The sequence below is a fragment of the Suncus etruscus genome, chromosome X, assembly GCF_024139225.1.
Source record: "Suncus etruscus isolate mSunEtr1 chromosome X, mSunEtr1.pri.cur, whole genome shotgun sequence".
In the NCBI taxonomy this organism is placed as follows: Eukaryota; Metazoa; Chordata; class Mammalia; order Eulipotyphla; family Soricidae; genus Suncus; species Suncus etruscus.
The window spans coordinates 9931404-9943432 of record NC_064868.1 but is presented as its reverse complement, the minus strand read 5'-3'; the positions used below and the strand labels follow the sequence as shown (position 1 = coordinate 9943432).

General features: G+C 46.0%; 1 protein-coding gene across 1 annotated transcript in view; it reads right to left on the bottom strand.

Annotated features, from left to right (window-relative positions):
• Window positions 1-8565: 8565 nt before the first annotated feature.
• CTPS2 (CTP synthase 2) overlaps window positions 8566-12029 on the bottom strand; it is a 132013-nt gene continuing 128549 nt past the window's right edge. Inside the window, exon 18 of the mRNA XM_049766796.1 lies at window positions 8566-8722. Within this exon, the coding sequence (XP_049622753.1) occupies window positions 8653-8722 (70 nt within the window). The 3' untranslated portion in view covers window positions 8566-8652. The remainder of the gene's footprint in view (window positions 8723-12029) is intronic.

The following is a 12029-nucleotide window of genomic DNA, read 5'->3' as shown; positions in this document are numbered from 1 at the left end:
CCTTCAAGAGTGACAATTTCTTCCACCATTGGTCACAATGCTCCTGTCCTTGTCCTTTCCACCAATCCCAAGCGCAGAGTTTCCTATGGAAGACCAGTTCTCCTTCTCTTCCTATTGCCTTTGGGACTGTGTTATTCTCCTACTGTTTCTTTAGATATGGCACAAGAGGGGGATAACTCTATGTTTGCCTCCTTTGCTCTAACTTCACTCAGCACATGCCTTGATTTTAAAATCTTACAACTGTGGTTGAGGTTGCAGTTATAGTCAGCGCCATGCTCAGGGCTCCTGTAACACATGCCCACCATGATACCACATATATCTGCATTTGAGACTCTACACAGTGAGGCAGGTTTGGAACTCACGCCTGTAATGCACATCTGCCAAGACATCACTTTTTTTTTTTTGGTTTTTGGGCCACACCCGGCGTTGCTCAGGGGTTACTCCTGACTGTCTGCTCAGAAATAGCTCCTGGCAGGCACGGGGGAACATATGGGACACCGGGATTCAAACCAACCACCTTTGGTCCTGGATCAGCTGCTTGCAAGGCAAACGCTGCTGTGCTATCTCTCCGGGCCCTCAGGGGTTACTTCTGGCTCTACGCTCAGAAACCGCTCCTGGCAGGCTCGGGGAACATTTGGGATGCCGGAATTCGAACCACCGTCCTTCTTCATCTAAGGCAAATGACCTACTGCTGTGCTATCTCTCCGGCCCCAACACAACTTATTTTTGTGATGCATTCTTGTGACGTCCATCACCATGACACCACTTATTTCTGGGATGCATGCCTGTGATGACCATCTGCCATAACACCATTTATTTCTGTGACGCACATTTGTGACGTACATCCGCCCACCATGCACTACGTCCTTCTTTGACTCGCTTGTGAGGTAGGCCTACCAGCCTGCTAGGACGCACGCGCCTGTGACTTCCGCCCGCCATGCACTACTTCCTTCTTTGACTCGCTTGTGACGTAGGCCTACCAGCCTGCTAGGACGCACGCGCCTGTGACTTCCGCCCGCCATTCCGCCCGCCATTATCCCACTGTTGGCGGTGCTGGTTGGTCACACCTAGAACAAGACCAACGATCACACCTGCTACAGCGACGCTGGTATCGCAAGTCACGCATGTGAGTAAGCCTAGTTTCAAGGCCTTCATCTGATTTTTGTGACTGTTTGGTTCCCGTGAGCATAGACACCACCATTTCCCATGGCCCTCTATTGCTCGTATCTGAAGTTTAGGGTCACTAAACCTTGCTACCTGTTGCCCCCCGTTTAGGAAGGCTGACTGGAGACTCCTGTGAACGCTGCCTCGTTGCCATGGATATCCCAGTGAGTATCAGAGACTCCAATCTCCAGATCAATCTCAACCTCCAACTGACGGTGAAAGACCTGCAGAACCAGAGATACATGGATGAGCAGGACTTCTTAAGGTACCTCCAAGAGGAGAGTGGGGTGCAGGTCAACATGTCTAAGGGGGACTGGCCTGAGAAGAAATTCACCCTGAGAGGCAGCTGCAGCGTGATTTTTAGGTCCCTAAATATCATCATTGACAAAATCCAGGAGAGTTTCAGCAGAGTGGGGGCGCACAGTGAGGGGGCGCACAGTGAGGGGCCGAAGTCCATGATCAGCCTGAGGCTGGTACTGCCAGCCTCACACTACTATGGGGCACTCAGGGACATCTGCTCACGCACCAGTGCCCAGGTGCATGTATCGGCTGACACACTGTCCAACACCACCCAGCTTTCCATGACTGTGACTGGCCAGCCGAACTGTGTGAGTGACAGCTTGAAGCAGATCTGCAGGAGCCTGCTAGAGATGCTGGTCAGCGTCCCGCAGGAAGGAGACGGGACTTTACATGTGGGTGGCCAAGACCAGGGTGCCGAGGGCGATGCTGAGGGTCAGCCCCATGCTGAGGACAATGCTGAGAGCCAGCAAGCAGAGGTCTCTGCCTGTGCCTTGAGTCAGCGCCACTCAGAGGATTCCACCAACGTTGAGAAAAACTCCTGTGCCTGGGGCCAGCCCTACACAGGGGCCTCTACCTCTGCTGGAGTCCAGCCCTACACAGGGGCCTCTACCTCTGCTGGAGTCCAGCCCTACACAGGGGCCTCTACCTCTGCTGGAGTCCAGCCCTACACAGGGGCCTCTACCTCTGCTGGAGTCCAGCCCTACACAGGGGCCTCTACCTCTGCTGGAGTCCAGGCCTACACAGGGGCCTCTACCTCTGCTGGAGTCCAGCCCTACACAGGGGCCTCTACCTCTGCTGGAGTCCATCCCTACACAGGGGCCTCTACCTCTGCTGGAGTCCAGCCCTACACAGGGGCCTCTACCTCTGCTGGAGTCCAGCCCTACACAGGGGCCTCTACCTATGCTGGAGTCCAGCCCTACACAGGGGTCTCTACCTCTGCTGGAGTCCAGCCCTACACAGGGGCCTCTACCTATGCTGGAGTCCAGCCCTACACAAGGGCCTCTACCTATGCTGGAGTCCAGCCCTACACAAGGGCCTCTACCTATGCTGGAGTCCAGCCCTACACAGGGGCCTCTACCTATGCTGGAGTCCAGCCCTACACAAGGGGCTCTACCTATGCTGGAGTCCAGCCCTACACAGGGGCCTCTACCTATGCTGGAGTCCAGCCCTACACAAGGGCCTCTACCTATGCTGGAGTCCAGCCCTACACAAGGGCCTCTACCTATGCTGGAGTCCAGCCCTACACAAGGGCCTCTACCTATGCTGGAGTCCAGCCCTACACAAGGGGCTCTACCTATGCTGGAGTCCAGCCCTACACAGGGGCCTCTACCTATGCTGGAGTCCAGCCCTACACAGGGGCCTCTACCTCTGCTGGAGTCCAGCCCTACACAGGGGCCTCTACCTATGCTGGAGTCCAGCCCTACACAGGGGCCTCTACCTATGCTGGAGTCCAGCCCTACACAGGGGCCTCTACCTATGCTGGAGTCCAGCCCTACACAGGGGCCTCTACCTATGCTGGAGTCCAGCCCTACACAGGGGCCTCTACCTATGCTGGAGTCCAGCCCTACACAGGGGCCTCTACCTATGCTGGAGTCCAGCCCTACACAGGGGCCTCTACCTATGCTGGAGTCCAGCCCTACACAAGGGCCTCTACTTATGCTGGAGTCCAGCCCTACACAGGGGGCTCTACCTATGCTGGGGGCAACCCCTATGCTGGGGGCTACCCCTACACTGGAGGTTACCCTCACTTTGAAGGCCACCCCAATCCTTATTCTTCCTACCTGCCAGGGCAGCCACTGCAGGAACAGCCTGGTTCCAACTGGGAAGAGTTCACCACATCTTGGTTTGTCAGGCCCATGGATCAGCCTTCCTATAGTATGGATGCTTATGCACCACAAAGGCATACTGTCTACGGACTCCAGATTCCCGATAGATTAATGGGTAGAGTTATCGGGTTCAACGGGATCAACATCTCTGAGATTCGTCGCAGGTCAGGTGCCTGGATCAGGATCTCTCCACGGATGGCAAGTAATATGAGGTTGGTTATTATCATAGGTACACGTGCCAGTATCAACCAGGCCTACTGTATGCTCTCTTTCAGCGTGAACAATATTTGGTTCTAGGGATACTTATTTCAGAACCACTTTCAGCACCTTCTTAGATCCCATTGTTTGTGTCATTTTTGCTTGCTGTCTTTAATAATTTGTTACTACACAAATTTGTCTTCTGCTGGGAATTGAAAAAGCACATTGTTCTTGATTAATGTTACCATGTGTATTTAGTTTGATAAGTTCTGTTTTTAGTGTGGAATTTTTTGGCTCATGGATCTTCTTTGTTGATAAAAAAAGTAAAAGAGTGTTAGGTTCATCACTTTCTGTTTAGTTCTATTTTTAACATTTTTAAAACATGCTTTGAGGAGAAAAACTTTAATAGTTTCTCAAGTCTTGTTGTCAAGAGCTGGTATGCACAGCACAATGGCTGGAGGAACCTCACAGATACTGAGTCTGAATATTATGTCATTATTAGATCCAGTTTTCCTTTGTAGCCAACATTTAGAAACAGCTCCAGACCAGAGGCTGGCCACTGAGTGGGCACCTGGATCAACCTACTGAGTTTCCTGAAAGCGGGTTCCTAGTCCTCACCCCAAGTTCCTGACTCAGCAGGCTTGGAAGAACCTAAGAAGTATCTGACACCAAGAACTCCATCTCCTCTTATTTCTGTGCAAATAAATAAAGTTTTGTTGGAACACATTTGTCCCATGATGCCTACAGCAGACTTAAGTCCTTGCAAGAGACTATTTGGCCAATATGTCCTAAATAAATACCACTTCTTTTACAGAAATGCCAACTCTTCCAACCCTACAAAAACAAAGGGTTTCCCCACAGGAAACTACATTTTTACTTTAAAAAGGGATAGGTTATAGAAAATGTCTGTAGACATAGAAAATTTGTACAAAGGAAAGGGTATATGGGGAATGGGACAATGGGACATTTTAAAATTTATCAAGCAGGGACCAGAGCGATACTGTTTGCCTTGCACACGACCACCCCCAGACGGACCCCGGTTCTATTTCTGTCATCCCATATGGTCCCCGAGCCTGCCAGGAGCAATTTCTGAGTGCTAAGCTAGAAGTAAGCCCTGAGTGCTGCCAGGTATGACCCCCCCCAATCTATCAAGCAATATATACACCCTCCTCTTCAAAGAAATAATCCACTAGTTTCACTCAGTGTTTCTCAAAATGGTCCCTGCTGTACAGCATTAGCACATGAAACTTAACAGGCAGTGAGCCTAAGACATACTAGATCCAAAGGCTCTGGATAGTGGAGCCCAGCATTTTGTCTGATCCAGACAGTTTTGACATATACTTGACACATAGTTGGGTTCTATAATATCAGTTTTTTGTTGTTGTTGTTGTTGTTGTTGTTGTTGTTAAAAAATGAATTGGAGGGATGGGAGAGATAATACAGTGGGCCTTGCCCAATTTGATCTCTGAAATACTGCCAGGGTGATCCCTGAGTACAGAACTAGGCATAAGCCCTGAGCAGAGGAAGGGAAGGAGGGAGGGAGGGAAGGAGGGAGGGAGGGAAGAAGAAAGATTAATGGCTCCTAGGGTGACAGGAAGAAGAGGGTGGAGTGAGAGTGAATGCTAATGGGAACAGAGATTTGTTTGGGAGTGACAGATATACTTTGGAATTAAGTAAAGAAAAAGTTACATGACATTCTGAACAAACCTAATACCACTGAATTGTTCACCTATAAAAAGTCATTTAGAGGAAGGTCTTCTCAAGTGGTGCTCAGGGATCCTGGGTTTTCCTCTCAGGCAACGAGGTCACAGGTTCAATTCAAGGGCCCATGGATAGAGCATTGTATTGCTTGGATTACCTAGGCTCCATGGCAGTGTTAGGGACTGCTCAGAAGCCTCTAAGGCTGCACCTGGGGACCATGTGGTGCCAGTGATCAAACCAGGTCTAGCTACATCCAAGGCATGTGCCCTAACCACTCTCCTATCTCTCTGGCCCCCTAAATTATTTATTTTGGTTTGGTTCCCATGGTGCTCAGGGATTGCTTCTGGCTCTGTTCTCAGGGATGACTCTTGGGAAGTGCTCATGGGACCATATTTGGTGCTAGCAATTGAACCTAAGCCAGCCATATGCAATGTAAGGCATTGTGGCCCCTATTCACTTTTAAAGTGATATATTTTATATTCTGTGAATTTCACTCAATTGAAATATATTAGTGGTCTTATTTGGGGGTTTTGTGGGTTTTTTATTTGGGGGGGTCACACCTGGCGTTGATCAAGGGTTACTCCTGGCTCTGTGCTCAGAAGTTGCTTCTGGCAGGCTCAGGGACCATATGGGATGCCAAGATTCAAATTCGGGTCCATTGACTGTGTGCAAGGCAAACGCCTTACTGCTATACTATTGCTCTGGCCCTAGTGGTCTTATTTGGAATCTTTTTTATATGCCCTTAAAATCTGCCAATGGGATGGCCTTTACTGACCACCTCTCTCAAACTTGTTAAATTTTGCTATTAACCAGAAGGAATATTGGGAAATTAGCTAACCCCACTTGGGTTTACAAGAGTTCAAGGTAACAGAATGAGTCACTTTGACTCAAAACTGGCCATCCAAAGGATGACTTTGTGGGATTAGCCTGTCTTGAAAGCATGAGGCTAAGATTTGGGGAGTGCCCCCCCCACATCAAGCTATACTTGGTACTACCATTGCTATGTTGGTGTCACAATCAAGTGTGTGATCTCCAGTGTACCACAAGCAAGTGTGTAAGCAATACAACTAAACTGTGCGATTCCTTGGGGAAATCTGGAAGCCAAGTGTGGGACTTCCATCATCAAAACAATTAGGACAATAGCAAAAATGGATGGGAAAGATAGTAAGTTTATTTGGATCTTTTGTTAGTCATCACATGTGGCAGATTAACACCACCCTGCACAGCAAAAGCTGTTATTCAGGTCCTTGTTACCAGCTAGACACCACAAAAGGACAGACAAGACAGCACACTTCCTTCCCAATAAAGGTTTGGGAACATACAATAAAGTTTAATCAGTTACAGAAATTTGGAGAAAACAAAAGGCCACTTTCTAGAAAGAAAAAGGGAATGAAAGCCTTTGGTCTGGTTTATGGAGGGAGGTATAAGGTTTCAAACTTTAACATCCCATTTTGGGTGGAGAACAAAATGATTAACAACTGTAGTGATTTCTTCAGAGAGGTCCTTCATCTGGGTCTCTCTTCAGGGCCTTGAAAGAAAAGCAAAAGAAATATTAGCAACATCAGACAGCACTGTAAGTCTTGAAAATGCCTCCTGTGATCTCTGTCCCATTTGTGCTCATTCCTGAAGGTCTCCATGCTTGAGATAAACCTAAATCAAGACAGTCTGGCTTCTTAGCTAGGGAACCATTAATTCTTTACTTTACAAAAGGTTTCAAATCTGCCAGCCTGTTAAAGAGAATAGTTCATCCAATGACTCTGGGTCTGCCAGAATCCTAGGAGTAAATTCTCACAAGCAATTCTGCCTCAGCCTGAATTACATAAAGCTATTTGATGCCATTTTCCTGTCTAATAGAACCTGATGGGTTAAAGATGCTGGCCCTCAGAAACCAAGCCAGCCTCTGAATTCTGCTTTTCCACAAGCAACCTAGAATAGATGTCAGCAAAAGTGACTTTATAAATAAAACTTTATTGGGACACAGCACACCCATTCATTTTTATGCTGTCCAAAGCAGCTTCCCCTCTAAAAGTACACAGTGCTTCAGTAGGGACTGAATGGCCCACAGAGGCAAACATATTTATGATCTAATGACAAAGTTTTGTTCATCCATGACAAACAATAACTCCACTTTAACCATGCATCCCGATATACATTCAGAGGTACACATACATGTTTATTTCTTTTTGGTTGTTTTTTATTTTCTTAATTTATAACGAAAATGCATCAAATAGTTGACATAGCTGATCGTAATACATTTGATTCCAGATAAATGAAAGCATAGTTATTAAAAATACGAAGAAAAAATAAAATGGTAGAGAAAAGTTAAATATAAGAAAAAAATGACAGTAGTAAGCACATTTGTGAAAATTATTGTATCTCGAATGCAGTCATTAATACAATGACAGAAGGTTTTGTAAGCTCATGTTGTTACATGTCCAGTGTGTTAAATTGGTGTGTTCCTATAGGGATTGCAGCATCAAACAAATGAAATTCTCCAGAAATTCAAAGCACTGTTATTGATACTGTAAAATTTTAGGGCATTCTCAGCTGTCAGTTCTTCTGGAAGAAGGGGGATACTGGGGTATGGAGCCTGCAATTACTCTAAAAAGCCCTGTGATATCATCTTAGAAAAACAGAGTTCCTGAAGTTTGGCCAGATTTGTGTCCCTGGAGAGAATCATATAGGGTCAGTGATGAGGCAGGTCAACAAAAAATGATAATTCTGGGTGATGGAGGCAGCAGCCATGATTTCATCAGGACAGGGGCTTGGATTTCTCTGTCCTCCCAAGATGGTTAAATTGGGCCAGCTCCATAAATTCACTTTTTCCTCAAAATAAATGTAAACCAAGCTGTGAAAGACTATGGGTACACCAGCTACCACACTAGAAAGTTGATCATCTCAGCAGGAGAGGGCAGGCCAAGTCCCTCTCCTGATGAAGCCATGCCTGCTGCCAACATTATCCAGAATCACTGTTTTCCCGGTGGCCCTGCCTCACAACTCACCTTCTATGATTCTTTCAGGGACACCAATATGACCAAACTTGAGGTATGCTTGGTTTGTTGGCTGATATTACCAAGGATTTTTGAAATGAGTGTGAGCTCCCTCCTCCTCTATCTTCCTTAATTCAGGAATCCTGGAAGTTGTAAATCCACCCACAAATGCAATTACCATGTTTGAACTGGGCCAGCTGCATAGACTCACTCTTTTCTTAAATGATATATACATGTTTTTTTTCTGACTTTAAGTATAACCCAATTCTCTAAAAATCCAATAGAAGTATGTTTCACACTTGCATGTATGTGTGTGCATGTATGCATGTATGCAGCAGAGGAGAGGAAGGAGCTTGAGAGTAAGAGCTTCTATACCCTTCTACGACAACATTACAGCTTGTCTGTAAAACGAACAAGAACTAAAAGATTCCTCTTACCCTCAGAGGCCCTGGTATCCAAATAATGTATGAGTTTCAGTTTATTTCCAAGTCAGAGAACCTTGGCTCTGAAAAGCTGTCATCACTGCCATCGCTGAATCTGTCACTAGATCAAAAGAAACTAATTTACAAGGTGCAAAGCAACATGGACAATTATTCTATTTATAATCCCCAGCACGTTTCTATAATTAACTCCTAACTCACAGAAAATGCTAATATTCTTTTTATTTTTTTTGCTTTTTTGGGGTTAGTTTTGGGGGCCACATCTGGCAATGCTCAGGGGTTATTCCAGGCTTTGTCCTCAGGAAGCACTCCTGGCGGTGCTTGGGGAACCATACAGAATACTGGGGATTGAACCTGGGTCAGCCACATGCAAGGCAAGCACCTATCACTCTGGCCCCCTAAGGAATATCCTATCATAATTTTCTAGACATTACAGAAAGATGTTAATATAATCAAACACAATTGCATCCTTTCTTGGGTAGAGAATATGATTATTTGCTTCTTAAATTGAAAGTAGTGTATTCAGAGAATTAAAAAAATGGGGAATAGAAGAGCCATAAACTCAATATATTCTCAAAAGAGATTTGAATCAAGCCATGAAAATTTATGGGTACACTGGCCACGCAGCTAAAAGCTGGCAACCTTAGAAGGGGAAGGCAGCCAAGTCCCCACCCTGCAAAAGCCATGCCAGCTGCACCCACCACCCATAATAGCTGTTCTGCCAATGGCCCATCTTCACCAATCCTCTGCAGCTCACTACAGAGACACCAGATGACCAAAGCTCCAGTCCTGACATCACCAGGACTTGGAGTGAGTGCAGGTATCATCCCCCACCATTACTTCCAGAGCCTTGGCAGCCGAAACCACGTCCCACAAAACCTTTAGTATCAGCAATAGTGCTTGGAATTTCTGAAACACACACGATGACAATTCTAAATCTTAATTCTGTCATCTCAGTAGGAATATGCCTATGTGTATTTGAAGCCACCTAATGTTCAGAAATAAAAGCAAAAGAAAGATTAACTGGCAATAGGAGCTCAGTAAACCTTCTGATAATGACCGAATGACATCACTGCAAGATACAATAATTTTCACAAATTTTCTTGTGGCTGTACTTTTCTTTTATTCTTTTTTTAAAAATAATTTGACTCCCACTTACCTGGAAACAAATGTATTAGATCAATTATGCAATACTTTATTTATTTATTTATTTATTTATTTTTGTTTTTTTGGGCCACACCTGGCAGTGCTCAGGGCTTACTCCTGGCTGGCTCTCTGCTCAGAAATCGCTCCTGGCAGGCACGGGGACCATATGGGATGCCAGGATTCGAACCACCATGGTCTTGGGTTGGCTGCTTGCAAGGCCAACACCCAACAGCTGTGCTATCTCTCCGGCCCTAATACACTGTTTTTAAATAGTCATTTATGTATTTAAAAAATGGGGGACTGAAGCAACAGTACAGCAGGGAGGTAATTTGCCTTGCATGTGGCCAACCCAGGTTTAATCCTTAGTATCTCTGGAGAGGTCAGTACCAGGAAGTGCTTCAGGCCTGATCCATTACTAGCCTAGGTCATGTTTGCCAACTCGTAGCAACAGAAGAGATAGCACAGCTGTAGGGTGTTTGCCTTGCATACAGCCAGTCCAGGATGGATAGCGGTTTGAATCACAGCACCGTCCCATATGGTCCCCTGTGCCTGCCAGGAGCAATTTCTGAGAGCAGAGCCAGGAGTAACCCCTGAGTGCTACCGGATGTGACCCAAAAACAAAAACAAAAATTCTCTAATGGTGAACAGGGTGAACAATCAGAACCACTAGGCTGATTAGAAGAAAAATCTATTGCCAACATTAAATATCAAGAAATAGGTAAAAAAAAAAATCAAAAAATCTGTTTTCTGGTTTATACTAGCCCTTTCTTCCTCATCCTCTTTGCTGATTTTTGAACACAATCCTAGAAAGGGGATAGACCTAGCATAGAGACGGGCTAAAGAAAAACTAGGACTTGGCAGCGAAGGGCTGGAGATAAGACCTACCAGAAGAGCATAACTTGTGAAATTGGGAGTTCCTAAGTTCCCTGCCAGACACTGCCCAAGATTAAAAAAAATTTTTTTAAGGAACAAAATTAGCGAAAGAGCACATTAGATAAACATGCACATCTGAATGTTTTTAAAATCAACCAAGCAGAAGATACCTTCCAGTTAGAATTTAATTCAGGAAAATAACTTCTGGAACAAAAATGAAAACAAATAACCAAGGAACTTTATTACTTTTTATGTTTGGTTTGGCGTCACTCCCAGGAGAGTTCAAGGGTTTCTCCTAGCTCTGCACTCAGGAAAACTCCTGGTGGTGCTCAGAGGATCATATGGGATGCTGGGGATTGGACCCAGGTCAGCTGTGTGCAAGGTAAACCCTAAACACTACTAGATCCCTGGCCCTGGATTTTTTTTAATTCTGTCTCAAGTCTGAAGAAATAGGAGAGTGGTTACAGCATGTGATCCACCTGGGTCAGATCCTTGATCTATGGTATATGGTATAGGGTCTTCCAGCCCTGCCAGAAATGATCCCCGAATGCCATGCCAGGAGTAAACCCTGAGCACTGGCACGATATGGCCCCCTAAAATAAAATATTTTTGAAAAACCTGTTTCTTCTCCCAAAATGTCCTCCAACCCTAACCTTTTCCCTACACAGATGCAGTCTTCTGCTTGGGACTGCACAGTGCTTACACCAAGCTGAGCAAACAAAAGGGCCATGGAAGTCGCCTTCAATTCCCCCTTCCCCATGAGTAGAAATGAGGGGCAGGGGCATTCAAGCTCCACACTGGCAGCCTGCTGGCTCCAGGGGGGCCAGACGCCCATCAAGCTGCTCCACCAACACCACAGTGAGAAGGTTCAGGGCTTTCCACTTTCGGCAGTTTCCTCCTCTTCTCCACCAGCAAAAAGCAGAGGGACCCTCACTTTCCTCTGCACGCCCCACTGAAGTGGAAGCCTCATAGCCCAATTCCAAGTGGGGAGACACGGGTCTGGGAACAAACACCGACACAGGAAATAATTCACACAGATTGAAGGGAATAAAAGAGGCTCAAGAAAATTCCACCACAAGCCTTTCTCTGCTTGCAAGAGATACTAGCAGGCAGGCCAGTCCAGCTGTGGAAAATGAAACCGAAAGCCCTTTCTCCGGGCGACCGTGGGTCTTTAAAGTCTTTAATGGGAAGATAACCCAACAGAGAAGAATTATCGTGAGTAGAATGAAAACCTGGTTACTCCAACCCCCCACTGGCTACACTTGCCTCTAGTAAGAATCCAGTAAACAAACATCGAGCACAGCCTAACCCTAACCTCCCCCAGATGTTATGGGGATACGAAACTAAGTCTCTGAGTAAGTCCTGGAACTCTATGGAATTCATGGACGCTC